Raw genomic sequence first — 23698 nt, forward strand, 5'->3', positions numbered from 1 at the left:
AGGGGGTGACCTCTGACCTCATGTTCTCCATGCTGTCCTCTGGCATGGGCGCCACTGTCTGAACCGCTGGGAGGTTCTTGCTGGTGGCGCCGTTGACAAAGGACGAGGAAGAGGACGAGGAGGAGGATGCAGAGTCTGTGGCGCCTGGGTGAGAAACAGAGAGAGAGAGAGAGGAGAGGGGGGGGGATGGGGGCACAGTGCCGGTAAATCCAAAATGTCCGCTGGCCCATATTTCACACACCAGTGGTTCACAATGTGGGGCCCGGGGGTTTGAGCATCAAAGTTAGCTTAAACCACTCTATATTAAAGTTGAATATTTCCGGAATTTTTCAAATCATTTAGATTTTCATCTCTCACCAAACTCTGACATCACTGTCGCTAGAGGCCACTATGGGCCATGGAGTTATTTTTTGTATTGGAATCCCCATAGGCATGTTCCATCATATGCATCAACTGACAGTGAGAATTTACTAATTTATCCACAGAGTAAGATTATATATTTTGTTTTTGTCCAAACACAGACGTTCAAATATAACTCAATATATACAGTATATAAATTGGGGGTGCCTGACATGAAAAAGTTTGATTACCACTGTCATACACACTATGTCACAGTCTCTCAACAGGATTTAAAGAACAACACACATACCAAAAGATCAACACATCTTTATTCTTTATTTTATCCCACGATTTTGCAACCCATTTTTTTCACCCAGTGTGAATTATCTAATGTAATCCTGGGCACTACACTTCCTCTGCCAACCTGGAGGGGCAGCGGACTGACCTCATGCTTCCTTCTATGCATGAGGAGTCCAAGCTGCTTCTTTTCACCTGACAGGGGGGAATTTCCCCGGCCGGACGTAGCGCGTGGAAGGAACACGTTATTCCGACCAGTTCCTTTCCCCTCCATCAAGCGCCCCGGCTGGCCAGGGGGAGGTATAGTTTAGAGGCCAGGATTACTGCATGTTTTTTGTGAGGCTACTGGTCCCGCCAGTTCTGAGCGGCTTTATCAGGCCCATTAATGCTTGCATTCCATCCAGGATTGATATCTGGGCCATTATGTGCAAAGCCGTGTTTGGTCTGACATCAGTGCATGTTGAAAATCTCCATAATATGTTCATTTGACACGGTTTCTGTTGTGTCTGATATCAGTGCATGTTGAAAATGCCCATATGAAACAGAATAGTGGTTGTACCTGTGTGTGTGTGTGTGTGTGTGTGTGTGTGTGTGTGTGTGTGTGTGTGTGTGTGTGTGTGTGCGCGCGCGTGTATGTGCTGTCTCACCCGTAGTGTTAATCATACTCTTAGGTGTAGCCGTGGCAGCGGCAAAGATGTTTGGCGTGCTGCCGGGGTTGGACGCTCCGCTGGTGGTGGGCGTGCCACTGCCAACTGTGTTGACTGACAGGCTACCGGGCGGCGGCTTCTTGACTGGCACCACTACACTCCTATCAGAACACAGAAAACACAGCTGTCATTAACCTCAGCTAAAAACATTCAACGTCTTTCGAGATATTAAATAACTTTAATATCTCAATATATCTTTAATATCTTTAATGTTCAATCTTTATTTAAGACTCAGGGGGAGTCTATATCACAATAAAAACACAACATCATAAATAAAAAGAATAGAAAAAGAAATAAAGACTAAAAAGAGTTCCACCATGTTCAGTTTAGAACAGTGCGCCAACGGTTCCACAGTCTATAGGAGAACCTGACAGAACTACGTATAGGGTTAGTAATGGTACCACAGTCTAGAGGAGAACATGACAGAACTACGTATAGGGTTAGTAATGGTACCACAGTCTAGAGGAGAACATGACAGAACTACGTATAGGGTTAGTAATGGTACCACAGTCTAGAGGAGAACATGACAGAACTACGTATAGGGTTAGTAATGGTACCACAGTCTAGAGGAGAACATGACAGAACTACGTATAGGGTTAGTAATGGTACCACAGTCTAGAGGACAACATGACAGAACTACGTATAGGGTTAGTAATGGTACCACAGTCTAGAGGAGAACATGACAGAACTACGTATAGGGTTAGTAATGGTACCACGGTCTAGAGGAGAACCTGAAGTCATTGACATTATTCTTAGAGAATCTGACCTCATAGTGTTTTAATTTCTACAAAGCATTTTTACAATGGGAAAAGATGCACAATTGTGTAGTAGGTGTGCAAGAAGTGCATAAAGAAGTGTGTTTTGTCACCCCTGTTTCTTCGTGCAAATAATACAGACTCTGTGGTGCGAGAGGCTTCGGGTGTGCTCAGTGAGTGGAATGCTAAATAAGTCCATGAACAGTAAACAGACAGATTGGTGGAATGGATGCAGGTTGACTGCCTAGGCCCTAGTGCCTCCTCATGTGTTGTCTGTCTGGTTGCAGACTCCAGCTCTTAAAGTCTGCCGACGACCAAGGATATGGTATGAGAATGAGTCACTCTGTACTATATATGTTTTATTCAGCACTCAGTGAAGAAAAGAAAGTGTGGATGTGGAATAGATTGGGCGCTGGTATATGAGAAACGAATGGGAAGTGGGAGAAACGTGTGTTATTGTGGTCACGTCACGACCAACACTGTCCACCGGGACGCTGGCGCCACAGGGAGGCTGTCTGGTAAACACTTATGGGCACAATGGTAAATGGGGAGGAAAGGAAGTTAATGGCGTGTATGGTTTTCTTTTTTTCGTTGCTGTCAGCAAGAAACTTCTTGTCTCCATATTTAAACGTTGTGTTTTTTTCGTATATTGACGCTACGCTGCTTGGTGGTCATACTACAACTGAAAACAGGCCGTCAGGATCGGGAGACGAACCCGTTGCACACTGCCAAGACTGGATTACCAGCCACGGTGCCTGGACCGCTGAGCCACAGCCCAGGCCGTCCAAATGTATGAAACATAATGAGTGTGTTGACCACCGTGGAGAGCATTGAATCCATTATCTAAAAGGCTTCTCTTCCTATTCAAATGTTTTTGACGCATTTTTCTTGTATAGACATTTTTTTTAATTAAAATCTTTACAGCGTGGCTCTTAAAAGGCTGCCAGTATCCACCTATAAAGAGGGTGGGCCTGTGTGCCAAGTTTCTTGTGAATGCTGCCAGTAGCCAAACTAAACTTCCATTCAATTTCTTCACATTTGCAATAATGCAAAAAAGTATACAGTATATGTTTTGGGAAATAATTGACTGTCATCACAGGCTGGCCACGTGGAGTCCTACTGTAGATATGCCCATATATGGATACTGAGATCCATACATGATTAGAGTTTTTGTCTGATATTTTACAAGTTAAATTAAGAATGGGGAGCATTAGCTGCATTAGTGGTAGAATATGATTATAATTATGAACATGACTCTCTCATGACTACTGGACGGACATCATAGCCCACAACCCCCCATTTGAAAGACTTTTACAAGTACAGTGTAGCAGTGATTCTGAACCATTTTGATTTCAAGGACCCCCAGTTTGATATGCATTAGGCCACGGTCCACCCAATTGGTCCACTCCATTTGTAGGCTATAGTTACAGACACAAGGGTCTACAGGTATTTGGTTCCTAACTATCATTTGACCCCCTGGGACACCCTCAAGGACCCCTGGGGGTCCCCGGACTCCACTTTGAGAACCGCTGTGGTAAACCAGATGATATCATGTCTTTGAGAACCATATGCCGTCACTATATGTGACTATGTCTGTCTGTCTGTACTGTGTGAACTCTCTCTTTCCCCATAGGTGGAATGTAAAAGCAGGGACGGAGTGTGTACCTGTCGAAGGAGTGGAACTGCATGGGCAGCATGGGGTGTGTCTTGAGGGCGGGGTCTGGGTGATACGGTGTTGGCCCCACCTCCTGCCCCGCCTCCCCACCGTCAAGGGGAGCCGCCACCAAACTCTTCAGGATCTCCTGTGAGGGCCGAGAGAGAACGCAGAATGAGAAGAGATTACCATACTGTAAAAAACTAAACACACAATGATGAGACATTATCAATTTTGTGCCAGGGACCTAGCAAAGTGCATTTTTTCAAAGAGTGTCAATTATCTAATGTAATCCTGGGCGCTACACTTCCCCTGCCAACCTGGGGGGGGGGGGGGGGGGGGCAGCGGACTTATCTCATGCTTCCTTCTATGCATGAGGAGTCCAAGCCCCGGGCCGGACGTAGCGCGTGGAAGGAACACGTTATTCCAACCAGTTCATTTCCCCTCCATCAGGCGCCCCGGCTGGCCAGGGGGAGGCAGTTTTAGAGACCAGGATTACTGCATGTTTTTTGTGAGACACACACACACACACACACACACACACACACACACACACACACACACACACACACACACACACACACACACACACACACACACACACACACACACACCCACCTTCACATTGATGCCCTTGTTGGTCTGGCTGATGCTGGAGATGGAGGAGGGCGGGGCCTGGGCGGAGTTGGGGTTGTGGGGCGAGTCCAGGAGGCTCTCCTGAGACCTCCGGACGTCTGACGACAGGCTGCACAGCAGGTCGGCCCCGCTGCCCCCTCCTCCCACCATGTCCCTGTCCCGCTCCGTCTCCCGTCCCACCAGGCCCAGGCCCAGACCCCCCAGGCCCCCCATGTCGGAGCCGTTGAGGGAGCCCGCCCCCACGTGGCCCCCCTCGTCCCCGATGCCCGAGTCCGTGTGGGGGAGGCCGGCGCGGGGCGAGTCGTCCACGGGGGTGGGCGTCTGCTTGTCACGGTCCGAGAAGGACGAGGACGGGTGCTCTGGAGGAGGAGGAGGAGGAGGAGGGGTCAGTGACACGATGAGGAGGAAGATCACTTTGTAATGCACCACTTAAACCCAGTGGTGGAAAGTAACTGAGTACATTTACTTAAGCAATGTACTTAAGTACACATTTGAGGTATTTGCACTTTACTTTTACTTCTACTCAAACATACATTGAGCACTTCAGCCCTATGAACATTTCAGCAAATTTTGAAAATAGCCGATCTACAAGCTCACAGTGCGTCGCGATGGTGATCCTGGATGGCTTGATTCTAGGGTTAAAATAATTCATATCAATACTTTTGGAAATTTCGATGGGAAAAACGTATGCAGTCTGGATCGATGGCCACCACTGCTATGCCCTATTCCCTTTTTAAGTTTTAATTTTATGTTCATATAACTGCTGCTCACGAATGCTCATTTTATGTGTACTCACAATGTCTCAGAGGAGGACACAGTTGTGGCTTTAAAATGCCTGTTTACCACAATCTATTGTAAAAGATCACTCCGTTAGTCTGATCCCCCTATCTCTCTCTCTCTCTCTCTCTCTCTCAAACCCCCTCTCTCTTTTCCCCTCCCTTTGCAGTTCTACTCTCCCACCCTTTATTGAATGACTCGGCTATATCACCGTTGGCTAAAGAGCTTCTTATGCATTGATTACACAGCACAAGTGATGAGTCATCACTGGCCCCCGTTGTTAAAGTGCCATTTTACATGCCTTGAATGACTAATTAAATATTCATCATATCTTCTTTTTTTCACATTCCACTGCGGTGAGTGTGCAGACAGAAATCGCTTAGTCGCCAACCAACCAAACAACCAACCAACCAACCAACCAACCTGTGCTGGTGGGGGAGTTGATCTCGTGGCGGATGCTGCGTCCCGATAGGCTGGTGGACCTACCAATCTCCCGCTGAGGCTCCAGGATGTCGCGGTACTTGGAGACCATGAGGACGGAGATGAAGTAGACCACGGCCAGGGCCAGGAACTGAGCCTGCTTACTGTCGTCCTGCAGTCACACACACACACACACACACACACACACACACACACACACACACACACACACACACACACACACACACACACACACACACACACACACACACACTCTTTAGGCATTTGGCAGACGTTCTTAATCCAACGACAAACAGTAAGCAAGGTAAACACGAGGGAATAGATCAAATGCATCTGATCTGCAGTGATGCATCTACAGTCATCAGGCAAAGTCAAGGTCAAATATATATACCCCCAGAAACTTCACCCACCCACCCACACGCACACACGCACACACACACACACACACACACACACACACGCACACGCACACACGAACACACAGAAACAAATACACTTACCACATCTCTGAAGACCACAGCTCGGAGCCGATTTATATCCACATCCTGCAGTAGTCTGTCTGGGTCCTGCTACATGGGAGACATGCCATTTCATTAGTGTGTGTAGTTGTGTACTGTACGAGTATGTGTGTGTGTGTGTGTGTGTGTGTGTGTGTGTGTGTGTGTGTGTGTGTGTGTGTGTGTGTGTGTGTGTGTGTGTGTGTGTGAAAAGTTGAAAAGATTTTGTGCCAGAGAGAAGACTTTATTGTGTCATGGTTTGCCTAAAAATCGTTCAAAAATAGCTTCTAAAACCTTTTTGGAAAACTCTTCAGGGCGTTCCAGGTGGTCAAACATAATTGTCTATGCAGTATAATTATGTTTATGTATGTACATGTGTGTATGCATATCCAAATGTATAATACACACTTGAATATGCATGCACACATGCCCATTCCCTTGCCCTGTGTGTGTGTGTGTGTGTGTGTGTGTGTGTGTGTGTGTGTGTGTGTGTGTGTGTGTGTGTGTGTGTGTGTGTGTGTGCGCGTGCGTGCGTGCGTGCGTGCGTGCGTACGTACGTACGTGCGTGCGTGCAGAAAGTTAAATGATCTAGAAGCTCACAATACGTCACAAATGCTACACTTTATCTTTGCTGCTTTTGAACAAAAAAAGATGGAAATCATTTTCCTGGCATCCATATTTTTGGACATGTCATAATGACATGCCCAAAATAGAGACAACCAGGTGGACAAAGTCGTCACTGCAAAAATGTATTCTTTTAAAAGCGGGCCATTGGAAGTTCATCAATTAGTACATGTTTCATGCAGAGTGACAAGTGAGACATGGCAGCAAGTGACAAGTGCTGTGATACAAATTTGGACTATGCGTGTTATATTGTCGTTGCTGCAGTGCTGCACAGTGAGCACGAGTATTTAAAGGCCCAGTGCGTGCGTGCGTGCGTGCGTGCGCTACCTTGCTGGCTGTGGAGGCACTGTGGAGGCTGTCCTGGGACTTGCTGCTGGTGAGGGATGATTTGCATCCCCGGTCTCTCTGTCTCTGTCTGCACTCCAAACAATTCCTCACCGCCACACAACACACTGTGTGTGAGAGATAGAGAGAGAGAGATAGAGAGAGAGAGATAGAGAGAGAGAGAGAGAGAGAGAGAGAGAGGGGTGGGGAGGGAGAGAACAGTAAGTATCACACCTTGGGAGAGGGCTTTCAAATCACACCTGTATAGAAAAAAGAAGAGAGAGAGAGAAATAAGTTACTTGACTGACAGCTTGGAAGTGGGGAGAAAAAAAACAACAGAATCACTTCTACAATCGTACATGTAATTGTATTTTTAGATTTTGACAGTCTGAAAGGTTCTGGGTGTAAAAAAGTGCTCACAGACAGAGGGAGATGTAGCCCCGGAGACCTAGACAGTGTTTTCTGAAACTGGTTTGACACTTATAACTTCACCGGTTGACTTCTGGAGCAACTATACTGACTATATTCTTCCACCGGCTCATTTTCCACTGAATTTAGAGCTGTTAAAGCCATAGGCACTATGTAACGCTTTCAATGAAATAACACTTTATATATCTCTGCTGTCGGGAAGAGACCACTTTACTCTAACCCAAAATATAATTTTTTCAGGAAATTAAGAACACTGCATATTTTGAAATCAAGGCAATACTGCCTCATCAAAGTTGGTGTTGTGATTTTATACATTGTCAATTACGTCCATGAGAGGGGGAGAGGTGGTGGAGTTAGCTGTTTTGGCAGACAGTTTGAGGGTCCAATGGAGTTAAGAGGTTTTGTCGCAAGTGCTTTTGACTACTTCAATATTTTCCACCACACAGACGTAAAGGGTGTCCAATAGCACTGATTTATGCAACACAAAAAACCTCTAAAACCCAAAAAATGGAGTTAGGTGGTTTCCTCCCGACAGCAACAAATATAATGTAGGTATATTTGTCACAATACGCATTGCACATAAATATGTTTTCTGTTTTATATACACTAAACTTTACAAAACAGATATTTACTATTTACGACTCATAAAAATGGTTGTTTGGGAACCACTGTGGAAGTGGTAGAATGGGCTCAGGCCAATTAGCAGAAACACTTCAGGTGATTACATTAACAGTAACACTTAATTAACTTGTCCCAAAGGAGCTTAAAAGCTTTCAACATTTCTCCAGTCGAAAGCCAATTAATTGTGTTTTATTTAACCTTTATTTAACCAGTAAGAGCACATTCTCTTTTACAACTGGCCAAGAGGCAGATTAAAAATCACACAGCATTAGCAAACAAACAATACACATAATACAGAAGACATTAAGACAGCGGTTGGCGGGCGACACAATTTTGACTGGCACGCCAATCAATGTTCTTAATGTCCTCAAAGTCACTCTTTCAACAGAGCAGATTGGACCTTTCGTTCCAGAGATAATGGCCAAAACATCTTCTGATATGATATTAAAATTGGTCCGAAGGTACATTATAATAGATAGGAGATCTAGTTGACTGACCTTTGGGTGTTTTCATATTTTCTAGTTTGGCCCCCATTTGAAAAAGGTTTGGACACCCTAAAATACCTTTAAAACATCTCAGATAAAACTCAAGGCTGCATGGTAAAGAGGATATTTAAGTTTAGCCATTGTAGAGGAGCAGGAACATCGACAGATGGTTTCGCCATGCGACAAGAAAAGACCTGTGACCAACTGTTTTCGAGCAGAGCATGAAAAACAGTGCTTCAATTATACGGAGATAGGAGGTTTCTTCGCGCCAGCAAGTAGCCTGCAGTAGACAAACATGTGACAAAGGCAGACTCTGGTTTACAACGTCACATCAGGGAGCGAGGACAAAATGCCTGACAGACATGAAAAACAAGACAACCCGTCTTGCTTTTGATCGATGGCTCAACCCGAGTCTACAAAGGTTTTGGTTCATATTGGGAAACTAATGGTCTGATGATCAATAACAGAAGTAGCCTATTAAGGGGTACATTTTGTGATTTTAGATGTACTATATGAGAGAGAGAGAGAGAGAGAGAGAGCATTTTCCGGCAACGGCATCAGCCGCGGAACACCCGCGGCAGGCGGCAGTGTTTCTGAAAACGGTCCTCACAATGTCTATTTATCAAATTCTAGGGCTGTCAAATGATACAAAATTATTTTATCAGATGAATCACATATTCATAATTTAATTAATGAATCATGATTAATCGCCATTCATAGTTATGCTTTCTCTGTATGTTTTCGTGGGAATGGAAAGATAAATGACTCTCACTCTCTCTCACACTGTCTGTCTCTCTCACCCACCCACTCGCTCTCTCACTGTCTGTCTCTCTCACTCTGTCTCTCTCTCTCTCTCACACTGTCTGTCTCTCTCACTCTCACTCTCTCTCTCTCACTGTCTGTCTCTCTCACTATCTCTCTCTCTCTCTCTCTCTCTCAACCACTCTCTCTCTCACTGTCTGTCTGTCTGTCTCTCTCTCACTCTCACCCACTCTCTCTCTCACTGGAGATGGATTTCCGGTGGTGATGGATTTCCGGTACCGAAAATCCAGACTATGAATGAGCCTTCACTCTCACCCACTCTCTCTCTCACCCAATCTCTCTCTCACTCTCACCCAGTGGTGCTGTGTGATTTGATTTGAGCCGCTACAGTAAATACTGTAGTGCAGACTTTCCTGGCAATAACCGTTCTCTTTCCATGATCTTGTGTAGATCATTGTTTGGGATATAATATCAGCCATCAGATAACAGAGAGTGACGACTAGTGCAGAGCGAGTGGACTGTTTGTGTTTTTATTTATATATAATAAATTAATTAACTCTGTAAACTCAGTTATTTTGACAGCTCTAATAGCAATGCAAACACACACACACACACACACACACACACACACACACACACACACACACACACACACACACACACACACACACACAGCTATGGCATAAATATTTAACAGTTCTGTGCTTTTCCTGATTAGGAAAAGTGACTGTGGTGTCAAAACTGTCATGAAATCACAGCTAATTTTAATTCATGTTTAATGCTTTGTTTACTGGCAACTCTCCATAAATTGGCATTTTTTACAGATTTCTTTTGGACTGCACTACCGTGGATTAAAAATAATAATAATATATATATATACTGTATATATATAAAAAAAACAAAAAAAAACAGGTGGCATGGATTGTGTGTTAACTCCCTACAAGATAAAAGCATCAAACGCAGCAGATCCACATGTTCGGAACATGTCGTGAAGCGTCACGTTTCGAGCTTGTAGATCTGCTACTTTTGCTATTTTTGAAATTTTATTTGAATCCTGAAAAGTAACAGTTTTGGACATAAGGTTTCCACCCGACGTAAATTATATTTTAAATGTTATACTTTGTCCACCTCTCAGATTTTTCATTTACAAATCAAACCCTGCCTCCTATGCCTCCTCCAGTCTGCCTCCAGTAATAGAATCTACACCTGGTGATGATGATAACATGCACCTTGCATCCACATTGAGTCCAGATGTCTATAGTCAGATCACATTTACACCTGTCATTAAAATGCATCGCTGGCCCATTTTCACTGAAAAATGATTGTCAAAGGTTTGTACATTCATTGTGTGCATTTTGTGTGTACAACGTTAGTTTGCATGTACTGTATTAGGAGATATACACACATTTACACTTTTGCTAATGAAGTTGCCATAACGCCACCCGGGCTACCCTACATTGCGACCAGCCGGGAGACACATGTTCATGCCAGGTGTAAAGGTCATGCGTGTTTTTTTATGCTTTAAGAAGAAAAAAGAAAAAAGTCAAACTCACACATACCCAGTCGGAGGCATTGCCTCATCAGCCCGCCGGAGGACATGTTCTTCTCTGCCTCGATCTCGCTGAAGTTGAGGGAGCTGGCGAACACCAAGACGTCCACCATGGCCATGAGACGAGACAGGAAGGTCACCGCCGTCTCCGAGGACATGCCCTGTGTCGCCTCGATGTTCTCCAGCTCCGTCTGTGTGGGGGAACAGGGCGGAGGGAGGGAGGGGAGGCACTGTCAAAACCACTCTCGCTAGCTGACACACGCGCCGCGGAGCGTGCACGGCCTGGCGCTGACACACTGAGATGCATCCATGCTCTTCTCATTGACGTTATAGAAAAGGAGATGGAAAAGGTAAGGTGGGGCTTTCTCTGTGTACGACAGAAGCGACTAACGTGTCTTATGCAGCCGAGGTTTGGGTACGTGCCGCCGCTTATCATCATGTCATACGGAATAGCAGCCTTCGTTCGGTGTCATGCTGGTAAGTGAACGGTTTCGCCATACAGTTTTGTATGGTGAAACGGGGGCAGAATGGAAGTGCTTTGAACGACATACAGGAAGTACGGACGGACGGACGGACAGCCTGATGGCACACAGGTAATGGGTACAGTAAGTAGCAGCATGGACTCAAGGCCTTGGTGGTGGGAGCGGTCAACAGGCAAAGTGGAGTTAGATTAGGAGACACTGGCGCAAACTACTCACGTGTGCATACCGACCTAAATAGCCAATAATCAATTTCATTCTATATGCCCGTGAATTTGAATCCAGTAGGTTGTTTAGACCCTGAGGATGTATTTCCCTTATAGACCACGTGAGGATGTGAGGAGTCGGGAGTGTGAAGGAAGAGAAAGGCAAAAGTGCAAACTTCTAGCAGCTCCACGAGGAAGGAGAACTGTGCAAAGACAATTTGTGGGTATAGTGCAAAGACACACACGGTGAGGTGAGGTGAGGGACAGGGATTTGGGGGGGTTGGTGTTTCTCGTGGTGATTAACATTATAGGGATAACTGGGAGGGGGCGGTTATTATTATTTTTTACCCACCTCTCCTCCCCCCGCGCCTCCGCCCCCAGGCACTGGGGTCACCTCCTCGCCCTTTGACCCCCTCGGGGGTCCAGCTCCTCCTGCCTCCTTCTTTAGGATGTCGATACAGAAGGGGACAGGCTTAGGACAAGGTTGAACCCCTCCCATTCCCCTTCAGCAGCGGCATCAGACGTACTTCCTAAAACCACTGAGCTTATACAGAGGAGCCTCCCTCGCCATTTCCTCTCAGAATGCTCTTTCCTTACACTATACTTCCTCTCTCTACACAGTAAAATCCTCAGTGTTCATTTAAAGACTGGCTGCGTGTTTGTTTTGTTTTTGGTGTGATGTATTTTTCAAGCTTACCCGTGAAAATCCTGGTAGTGTCTTGTGCTCTGCATTATTTCCAAAGCATTAAAGACCCTGTAAACAGTAACTACCCTGACCCAGTATCAGTAAGCCTCTAAACATTATGATGTAGGCCTATTACATTTTTGTCAGACCAGCGAAATTATAATTATTTAAATAATGTGTATAAAAATAGTTTTTGTTTTTCTGCAAATGGCTGTTTGGGGGGGAGGGGGTCCACTGAAGACAGTGAAAGAATAATAACCAAAAGATGGCGATGCACTCTAGTCTAGGGTATAACAGTAGACTGGTGTACCTTGGGAGAAGACTGGTGTAGTTAGGAATTATGCCATCATAGAACAGCTGCTCTCCGCTGGAAATGCTCAGGATAGGGCATTTCCTGTTTACCAGCTCTTTAACATAGCGTTTTATAAGTAAAATATGCTGATCACGCTGGCACACACTGACAATCTGTGATGTCACAGGCTTAACGGCCAATCAAGGAAAGGTCGTCAACGTCATTTTCTCTACCCTGCAATTCCAGCCGGCAGATTCGTCACACTTGGTGGAATACATTGCAGTCAATGGAGCCGAGTGGACAAGCATATGAACAAACACTATTTATGAATGATTGAGACCTTTATAAAATACTGGGCTCACCAAAAGGGGTTCCCGCCCAAAATGGGTTAAACCACACCATGTGGATAAATGAACACTGCAGATTTTACTGTTTGGACCATTCTATTTCTTTCGGTCTACTACTCTGTTCCCCTTTTACACGTCTCCCTGGCAAATGTAGACTGACGATGAACAGTTATCATAATAATGCCATGCTGCCTTTTTTATATGACAAATGTATATTACACCAGCCAGTGGAATGTTGGCTAGAGACACGATCAGTAGAGAGGGAATGCATTGTAGATTGTATGCATATTATTCATTGAATGTATTGAATTGCATTAAATGGACATTTCACGTTCAAACATGTTTGGGGTCAATTTGACATCTACTCAGGATTTTGTGAGCATGCCAGATGTGTTTTTCAATTACTTTTTTCATTTATTTTGTATAGATTTTGTTTTAGAAGGACAATATCAGTCACCAGAACCAAGGACGGGTGTTTTCAATGAATATATCATGATGAGAATGGAGTTTGAAGTCACATTGGGTTTGTTCACAAAAGCCACGAGGAAACGTTAAAATGAGCCCAAACGTGTTTGAAAGTGAAATGGTCTTCTGCAGAGGAACACAATGACGTATAGGAAACACTATGGATGTCACACAGGCAAGGGTTAGTGTCACTGAAACCAGTGCAGAGTTTTAGTAGCAAAGACAGAAAGACAACTTGAGCGAGAGGAAGAAACCACAACTTACAGTGTTGGCATTACTCTTAGAACTCTGCACATGCAAACAACAACAACAACAACAACAACAAACAGACAGACAAAAACAGACGCAAAAAAAGAAGAAAGAAGAAAAGATAGTAACACAGAGAGAAAAAAGAAAAAAGGAAGGCGGTTAAATTAAACAACATTCTCAAAGTAAAGAGAACATTAATTAATTGACGGGTTAGAAAAGAGACTAAAATAAGGTAAAGAAAAAAGAAAATAAAAACTTCCAGAGTCATATCACAACTAATAGCAGTGTTAATTTGACTGTTATGATATAAGATATACAGATGAGAGAAACCAAGTAGGATGTCAGTAAAGAGAAGTTTAATTAGATCACCTCTGTATTAATGCTCATGACCAACATAAGCAAACCTCGTCGAGCTCATGAATTAAAATCTATTTTCAAGCTGGATCTGGTCATGAGTGGATGGTTTTTATGGTGAAACAAAACATCTATGAAATGTGACGAAAGCAACAACTTTCTTAAACCTAGCCAATCATGTCAGATGGTGAACGGAACGCTCGCCCCAAAACACACTCACATGTTCTGCCGAGGACCGCTCGCCCCCAGCATTTGTTTTACTGCTTAATGTTAGGAATACGTTTAGGGTCAGGTAGATTTACTATAAGTTTAGGAATAAGCACAGTTGTATACTGAGGTTACGTTTAGGAATAAGGTTAGGTATATTAAACCTGCATGAGATTACTAGGCATAGTTTTACTGCGAGCACAGGAATACCTGGTGGCGACCGTTTCGAGGTTGCCGGATTTGACCCGGGGCAAACGTGTTTTGGGGTGAGTGTATTCTGTCAGATCGACAATGCAATGATGAGAGGTTTGCTTTATTTTCTGTGTTGATACAATACCCCACTGGCATGAGTTTCCTTTCTTTTGCCTTGGTCGGAAATGGCAAAAGTCGCCGACCTAAAAGATCACAATGCATCGCGACGCATTGTGAGCTTGTAGATCTGCAAAATGTTCCGTCTGCGACACCGTCATGTGACGGAAATATCGGGGCTCAGGACGTTAACGGATGGCCTCCCACCACAGGGGGCAGAGCAGAGGCACTTACGGAGGGGGAGGTGGCGGCCGACAGGAGAGGCAGGATGCCTCCGCAGGCGATGATGATGTTGTCCACCATCTGGGAGATGAGATGGATGGTGTTGTGGACAAAGATGATGTTCTCGTTGCTGTTCACGAAATCCATCACCGACTTGGTGGAGTGGCTGAAGAGAAAGAAAGGGAGAAAGAACACGGTTTGGGTTTGATTTGTCAGCCGAGCCGAGACGGCTCAAGTCTTTCCTGTCCTTGTGAGGTACAGTAGGTTATTCATACTGCTGACCTGCTGTCCTTTGTTGAGCATATTCAATATATCCTTCCACTATAAAATATTACCGCTGTCGGCCGCCCTTTAATAAATCAGTGCTGTCTGTGGGTTTTACAAGAAAAATATTAAAAAGCTCTTCTGACTAAACCACTTAACCTCAACTCCGTTTTTATTTATCTGACTTCGTCGTTCTAATCCAGGGGTTCTCAACATGTGGGTCGCGACCCCCGGGGGGTCGCCAAATTATTTTGGGGGGTCAAAAAAAAGAAAAAAGAAAAAAGTAAATATTAATATTTTTTGCAACTGAATGGCTGGGGAATGGAAATTAAGAGTTTACATAGTACACATAGTACATGCATAAACTTTCCTTAATGATTATATGTGGTTTCAGTATTCATTTATGATATATTTTCTCTGGGAAGAAAGGGGGGAGGGAGGCGGGGCGGGGGAGAACCCCCCCCCCCTCCTATTTTTGAATTGCCCATGTATGCTTCAGGGTCACAACAACAACGGAATGAAACTAAGCAGTGCGACAGAACACAATTCGACAGTTAAACAACGTATAACCAAAACCAACGTAATGCAACAATTAGCCTACAGCAATATTACACAAGGTTGTGCTCTAACCGCCATTATTGGCACCACAGTGATGCAGTCATGAGGAACGAGGTACCGAGTTCCAACCTAGGAATCCCTGGAGTGCCACTAATCGCGGTAAAGCACAATCTCTCGTGTAATATTTGGATATACAATAATTACATGGATTAAAGCAAAATTGTTTATGACCAAGTTCTAATGTGTGATTTGTGAAACAGTGTGAAACACTAGCGCTGCTCCCTAAACAATTAACAGAATAATTATGTAAAATGATGATGTTTTAGTAATATTGTTTCTGTTGTTCTACATACTGCCAACCATTTGCTTTTATATGAAATATCCGAGAGACCATTAAGATTTTATGGAAGACGCTTCTGAACATAATTTGCGAGTTTGACGAATAATAATAATGAAATCTACAAGCTCTCAATGAGTCTTGAGAGCTTGTCGATGGGCTATGTTCGCCGCGCAACATGTTTCCATAGAAGACATGCTGGCTTCTATGGAATCCAAATGAAATCAGTCGTGGCGACTGAGAAATGTAATCCATGCATTTAACCCGTTAAGACCTGGAACGCATCTGTGTCACCTTAGCTTTTAACCACTTTAATTATTTTAAATGATGAAATCATGAAAACGGGGCACAAATCATCCGCAGGGAGGTCCCTGGAAGAACATATTTTGAGATGGAGGTCGGTGGCCAAATAGATTTAATTCTAAGGGTTCTTGACATGAAAAGGTTTGAGAACCACTGACATTTTTCAGAAAGCTGTCATGATTTAAGTAGTCTTGCCAAGCCATGAGGCCCATAGGGCATGGAGCCTATCTCCTGTTTCTGTAGCGTGAGGCAGCTTGATGTACAAGTACACCCCCTGGACATAACGCTAGTATGTCGCAGGGACTTAGCCCCAATCCAACCCTTAATGCTGAGTGTCAAGCAGGGAGGCACTGGGTCCCATTTTTAGAGTCTTTGGTATGACCCGGCCGGGGATTGAACCTCGACCTCCCAGTCTCAGGGCGGACACTCCAACAACAAGGCCACTGAGCTGGTCATGATTTAGAATGCCTCTAAATCAGGTCTCGATGGGTAAACACAATCTAAACTGTATATATGTATCCGGCCCCCGCTCTCCTCTCACCTCCTCCACACGTGCACGTCTGTCTCCAGAGCGAACAGCAGGTCGGTGAGCAGCCTCTGGTGCATGGGCGACCACTTGAACTCTGGGATGCGGAACATGGTGGTGCGCGGCCCGGGGCTGAACTGGCGCCGCTGCTCCTCCGTCATGGGCATGCCCCGGAAGCCCAGGTCCACGCGCAGGTCGCGCTCCAGCTGCGCCGCCACGCTGCGACCGTGGAGGGCCTTATAGCGCACAGATACAGAGAGGGAGAGAGAGAGAGAGACACGAGCTGTAATAAGCAAAAGAGAAAATGTGGGTCCTATAGGTTCATAGGTTTGGTGTTTGCCACCCCGTCCAGTTATTACAGCTCGCCCCGGGGTGCAGACCGAAGAAAGCGAAAAGAAAAAGCATGGGACAAGACAAAGAAGACTATAGACTCCGTCACACTGTCAGTCAGTCACAACAGGAGGGAATAAACACAGTTTTTGATGACTACAGAACTAGCTGATGTTCCAAGCTCACAGTGTGGTGCACTGGTGCAGTGTCAGGGTGAGCAACAAGTGTATTATTTAAGCATAATGCTTTTAACCACTTAAACCCTGTAAAATACTTAGTTGCCAATGCCCGAGGTCCCCCAGGGCTCTATACTTGATCCACTCCTGTTTTCCCTGTCTACAAGCTCAAAATGCCTTTGTGTTACAACTCTAGGGACGGACAGGGCAGAAGTGCACTGTTGCACTGACATCTACAGGTTGAGGATAACACAAGCTGTTCAGTCAGGACTCTTACACTTGCTGACCTTTCAAACGATTTCGATTTTTACCCCGTCATGAGACTCAGATTCTGTTCTGAGGCCGAGCCGGGTCTGAATGAGTACAATGACATAAGCATTGTCAACGTAGACTTAGAAATCAATCCAGTGCTGACTATTCATTACAAGTAAAGTGGCTCTTATTTCGAAGAGGAAGAAGAAATCCAGGGGGTGCTCACTTTGGAATTACGTTAATCTCATGCAGGTTTAATAGGCATCTCACATCCAAAGACTGAAATCTTTGCAAAATCTTTACAAAGTCTACAAAAAAAAAAGTATTTTTAAAATGTTTTTCAAAAATCTTTCCAAAAAGCTAGTGTATGGAAGGCTTTAGATTGTACGCACCTCTCCATCGCAATCAGGACATGCAGATGGCTCTAACTAGGCCAGTGAATTAACTGCCTGCTAAACATGCAGCGGCTTTGTGCACTGTCAAATTAATCAATGACACACATAAACAAACACACACACGCACGCACGCACACGCACACGCACACGCACACACACACACACACACACACACACACACACACACACACACACACACACACACACACACACACACACACACCTGTGTCGTGGCGGTGGTCTGAATCTTCTTGGTGTCCTTCTCCTTGCCGTCGTCGGACCTCTCCGTGTCGGAGGTGGTGCTGGCCGTGTCGGCCTTGGGGCCCACTCCTCCCGCCTCGCCCTCGGCCCCGGACGGAGCCTCTCCCTGGGCCTGCTGGGCCTGCAGGGCGGCCAGGGCCTGGGCCTTCAGCGCCTCGGCCTCGGCCGCGATGTTGCTGATGTCGCCCAGAGGGCTCTGGATCTTGAAGGGATTCCCGTCCTCCGGGAGCTCCCCGCCACCGCCTAGGGCTGTTGTCGCCGTTACAACATTTTAAGTAGACGATTAATCGTCTCACAAATAATTTGCGATTAGCGATTTAATTGTGATTTTGGCATAACATACGAATAATAATTTCATTTCAGACTGCCTTTAAGGCCTCGTAATCCAAAAATTGCACATGGCAGATATGACAAATACCTTAAATATACTAAGAGATTACTGAAAAATTGAATAATTTTATATACAAAAATGTAAAAAAGCAAAAAATAAAACATCTTTCAACATGGAAACAATTATGACAACAATAATTGCGATTATCTGAAGTAATTGCGATTAGACGATGGTGTAATAACTGCCCCCCCGTACCGGCAGCGTGGCTCTGCGTGCTCTGGGTCGTCAGGTGGTCTGATGAGCTGCAGCTGGTCATGTGGGCCAGGAGGCTGAGGTCGTCGCTGGCGCTGATGGAGGGCTGCTGGTCCGGGCTGGGCAGAACCAGTGGCTCTGTGGCCGCCAGCGCCGGGAGGAGCTTCTCATCCACCTTTTGGACATTTCCAAATTCAAAACTCGGAGTTAGTTGGAATGAATATCGTAATGGGCCGTGGTTCTCAAACTTTGATATATATATGCTTTCCAAAATGGATTGATGTATTATTTGGCCACGGACCCCCCCCCCCCCCCCCCCCATCTGGAAAGGCTTTGTGTCAGGGATCCCCGGAGGAGAATATTTGTGTTAAGAAATGCAAACACTATCAACATTTTTCAACATAGAAGCTGATAAAGTTGATGCTATGTTAACTACTTTAGACGAGTCCCCACTGGAAACCCCTCAAGGACCATGGGGGCCCCCCGGACCCCACAAGGAAACAAAAAATAAAATACTGGTAAAGACAAAATAAAATAAAATGTGGCATTACGTAATTCACAATGCATCTCTAGTCTAAAGACCTATAAAAACAGCACCAGTGCTGCCGTTTTGTCACTCATGGAAAGTCAGCGGAGCATCAGCACCAGATACCCAAAGGGACCTGAGCATGTTTTAGCACCCAGTCATTTTGATGCTAACGCTCAAGCTCGATAAGAGGTTGTATTAGATGCTAATGATAATTATTTAGTTGAATAACAGCTCCGAGCTAAAAGGAGGTCAGAGATTTTTTCCCCCCTTTTTTTTCGCTCTGTGGGGACACATCAGCCTACTGTAAATGTACTGTAGCAGTAGCACTGCATTGTAATGCGTGTGTTTGTCAGAGTTAGAGGAGATGCGTAGAGAGAGACAGACAGAAAACATTCCACACTTTTTTTGACTACCTCATCAATAAACATAAACAAACCACCAATGCTGGTGTAACTTGTGACAGAAGAGAATCACATAAATAACTTCGTGGGGTGGAACTGTAACAAGCGAGCATAACGGTGCAGTCCCGCCGAACCTTCATTCCGTGTATGAGGGCGGATTCTGCCAATGCTTTTCAACAGGAACGGAGCGGTTTGTTGCCATTTGCGGATTTCCGCAGAAGAACACTTCGTTCCCATTGAAAATGGTAGGCAGAATTAAAGTTGGGTGTGATTGCACCCTAAGTGTATATTGTCTCTGTCGGGTGAATACCATCCATAGGATTCAAATTCTGAAATAACAAAAGTAGCAGATGGACAAGATTCCTGCCACGCTTCGAACCTGCAGATCTTCTACTTTGGATGCTTTTGTGTGACACGGTAGTATGATAAAAATAAATCACACCCGTGTGAACTGAGTGGTGCAACTCCCCTTTCCCCTCTCCCCCTGCCTCTCTCTCTCTCTCTCTCTCTGTAATTAGCAGGCAACAGTGCAACACTATATCTCTCTCTCTGTTCCTGGCACAACAGCGCCACTTTTGCCCCTACTGGTAGTCTAAACATCGGAACATAGTCACATAGGTTAGGACATAGGGACATTGCTGTTCCTTGGAGTGGTTGCACCCCTCAAAAACACACACGATAAAAGAGCGTCAGTAGAGCCATAATAAGTGTGTGTGCGTACCTTGCTGAAGAGGAAGCCGTTGTTTGTCATGGGCACGCTGTCCTTGTCGTCGGCCAGCGTGATGAGGGGCCCCATGTTGCTGCCGTCGTCCTCCAGGCTGACCCCGGACAGCCCCGACAGGCTGGACACCATGCCCCCCACCACGCCCGCCGCCGACGCCTCGTCTTTGGAGGGCGCCAGGCTCCCGTTGAGGTTCTGCACCACGCCGGCGCAGTAGGCGCTGTCCAGGAGCGAGTCCACCTCCACCAGGGGTCCGTTCTCCATCCCTACGCCTCCTCCTCCTCCTCCTCCAACTCCTCCGACTCCCACCACGGCCACGCTGCCCACCACCAGGCCTTCTGGAGACAGGTCCAGGTCGTCCAGCTTCACCTCGGTGGCCTCCACCTTGGAGGACATTATCCACAACAAAATGCGTCAGGTTACAATTTAGCCTTCGTTTAGTGTCATCGGTAAGGAAGTAGGGAAGTTGGCTCGAGTTCTTTGTGCAAAATGGCGATAAAATAATAAATAAATCAGGTCAAACCTTCTCTGCCTTGATGTCCACCAGCAGGTCATGGACCTCCACCCTGACCCCGGCGGGCCCGGCGGCGCTCTGCTCCCCGGGCGTGAGGGCCTCTCCTCCGTCGGGCCGCTTCACGGCGCCGTCCGCCAGCAGGTTGCGCGAGGAGTCTCCGGTGGCGCCGCCCTCGCCCACGTACTCCGCCTCGCTCTCGGGCGTCTGCGTCTGGGAGTTGTCGTCGATCATCTCCACGTTGCCGTTGACGACGATGGGGGCGCCGGTCGCCGACAGGCCGGAGATGGTGGACACGGAGCCCTTCTTGCCCTTCTTCATGTTCTCCTCCTCCTGCCGCTGGTACTCCTCGTACATCTTGGCCAGGTACTCCTTGTGGGCCTCGTACGTCACCTATAGTGGACACCAGGATTAGAGCAAAATGAAAGTGAAGCCTGCGATAGTTCATATAGGGACATGAGTTGGAATTCAAGTTTCGAGCTTGTAGATCTGCTACTTTTTTTTTTTCAACTTAAATTTTATTCATTTTTCATGAACAGAAATGACATACAAGGACATACAGAAAGTAAAAAGACAAACAATCGAACATTACAATATGTGTTGCCAACTCAGTAAATAAAAAGTAAAAACAGTAGATAAATGCTTGTGGGAGATGACACATAGACAGGATAATAATAAAATGAAAACATTATGTAAGCGTACTCGTACATACACACACACACACACACACACACACACACACACACACACACACACTCACGCATACATCCCCACACACCCTCACAGTCATACATACACCCACATACAATAATATTGAACAGTAAAATACCGTATATAAAGAAAATAAATAACATTGATTACCGTCCCATCTATGGGGTCTATTAGATCTGCTACTTTTCATGCTTTTGTGATCAAGTAGGGACGTTCATTTAGGAAAAAAAGATAGAGATAAGGTTTCCGCCTGACAACAATGATAATCAATTGATTCACCACCACTAGTCTATGACGTCAGTCATTAACTAGATTTGCCAGAGGTGTAAACATGGCAGGATGTTGAGGAAAAAAAGGGGTGGTCTCCTAGCAACAGGAGGATGCTTAAAACGTCAATAAGGGATGGGGAGGGGGGCAGCCGTTACCTATACACAACAACAGACGCTACCGAAATGATGGAGGGAAAAGACAGGTAGATATAATTAGCATCAGCTAATCAATAACGTCTTAGCCCAGCACTCCTTCTGTTTCTTGAAGGTTACCTGAATGACTATGACAGTACTTTAAAACAGTAGTAATAATGATGATGATAACGGCCCAGATGGTTAGCTCAACCGTCTGGGCACCCAGGCTGCTGAGCCAGCCTGACGGTGTGCTGCTGGCTTCGACTCCCGAGCCCGACGGCCTTTGCCGCATGTCTTCCCCCCCATCTCTTTCCCCATTTCCTGTCAGACTACTTTCATCCCATCAATAAAGGCAGAAAAAACCCAAAAATATCTTTAAAAAAAATCAAATAATGATGATAACAACAACAACAACAACAATTCCTGAATGAAGGGCAGTTTGCAGTATGATTTTTATCATGTACAGTCAATTTCTTATGTGCCCTAGTAGGTCAAAATAAAGAGAAGTCTAATCAATATTATGTCAATACCCACTGATCTATAACTCACTGGCTCACTTCCTAGGTTTGAGTTAACCCACTCAGGACGGGAACCCCTTTTGGTATTTTAAGCATTATGTTATATAGCTATTGAAATTTTTTTTTGAAAATGTGGCGCAAATCTTTTAATATATATTCTTTCAGAGCGAATGTCGGCGGCCAAATGCAGATAATTCTGTGGGTCCTTGACATGAAATAGTTTCAGCACCACTGACATAGAAACACATTTTGTAGAATCTGCTCTCAGTCCTAAATGCGTTAAGCGGCTGTATCAATATTGTCCACAAATCAACACGCTGTTAACGCGGCGCTGTCTCCTAAGGCCACGCACGGTAACAGGTTTCAATCACGGTGCGCCGATCACTTGTCAATAACGAGCCACACTTTCACTAAAGGTCACTTTCCCATAAACCCCGCTGGGAGGTTTGACCGATCAATTTCTACATCCGCTGAGTCACCGTTTGGAGGAGGAGGAGGGATCCGGAGACAATCCAGGAAACAGCTCAATTTCTCTGATTATGTCATGACGTTGGGAGGCAGCGGTGGACAAAGTACACGGTCAAGTATTCAAGAGTACTGTAGCTACAAATCACGGAATACATTTTCAGAAATTGACAAAGTTTCGGTCCCAAGAGTCCGATACAAAGTACAGCAGTTCTATTTATTTTTTCTTTTTTTAGATTTGAAAGTAGGCCGATAGGAAATGGGGAGAGAGTTGGGGGGTGACACGCAGAAAAGCTCGTCGGGAACTTGCAACATGCTGTCAGGAATGCCAGCCGCCTGGGCAAAAGCACAGTATTTCTATTTAACATGTAGCGCAGTCAGTGACAGTCATCAGCTTGCAAGACAAAATGTAATGTAATGGACAATAGGCTATGACTTTTCATTATACGTACTGAATATAGTAGTTTCACAATTCAATTCTTACACCTACAGTATTTCCAGTGCAGGCGTCGCTCTGTTAATAAATGTGTTTCTGTCATCAGCTAGTGTCCTTGAAATGAAAACCTCTGGGAGCAAAAAAAAAAGCTGTGTGAAGGAAACCTTGACTTTCCACCGCAGAGCACATGATTCACCTTAATAAATCATTCAGACTCTAGCTCCTCTGTACGTGGGAAGAAAAGCAGACAGCGTGCTGGTGAAATAACGTCCCCACCTTCCTTCCTTCCCGCTCCGGCTCTTGTC

General features: G+C 45.3%; 1 protein-coding gene across 4 annotated transcripts in view; it reads right to left on the bottom strand.

Annotated features, from left to right (window-relative positions):
- Positions 1 to 23698, bottom strand: part of LOC308327093 (neurobeachin-like) — a gene marked incomplete at its 5' end in the record, with an annotated part of 182914 nt that overhangs the window by 33683 nt on the left and 125533 nt on the right. For 2 of the 4 annotated variants that reach the window (XM_080780237.1, XM_080780238.1), the window contains 16 exons: positions 18 to 144; positions 1284 to 1444; positions 3764 to 3900; positions 4371 to 4747; positions 5589 to 5757; positions 6107 to 6175; positions 7055 to 7179; positions 10908 to 11088; positions 11935 to 12021; positions 13636 to 13659; positions 14725 to 14878; positions 16716 to 16936; positions 18077 to 18357; positions 18701 to 18872; positions 20349 to 20732; positions 20872 to 21252. In XM_080780237.1, coding sequence (XP_080636363.1) covers positions 18 to 144; positions 1284 to 1444; positions 3764 to 3900; positions 4371 to 4747; positions 5589 to 5757; positions 6107 to 6175; positions 7055 to 7179; positions 10908 to 11088; positions 11935 to 12021; positions 13636 to 13659; positions 14725 to 14878; positions 16716 to 16936; positions 18077 to 18357; positions 18701 to 18872; positions 20349 to 20732; positions 20872 to 21252 — 3050 coding nt within the window. Of the gene's footprint in view, positions 1 to 17; positions 145 to 1283; positions 1445 to 3763; positions 3901 to 4370; positions 4748 to 5588; positions 5758 to 6106; positions 6176 to 7054; positions 7180 to 10907; positions 11089 to 11934; positions 12022 to 13635; positions 13660 to 14700; positions 14879 to 16715; positions 16937 to 18076; positions 18358 to 18700; positions 18873 to 20348; positions 20733 to 20871; positions 21253 to 23698 lie in introns of all 4 variants that reach the window. The other 2 variants (XM_080780235.1, XM_080780236.1) reach the window with 1 other exon arrangement.

This window comes from Protomyctophum bolini, assembly GCF_963924005.1.
Source record: "Protomyctophum bolini genome assembly, chromosome: 13".
Taxonomy (NCBI): Eukaryota; Metazoa; Chordata; class Actinopteri; order Myctophiformes; family Myctophidae; genus Protomyctophum; species Protomyctophum bolini.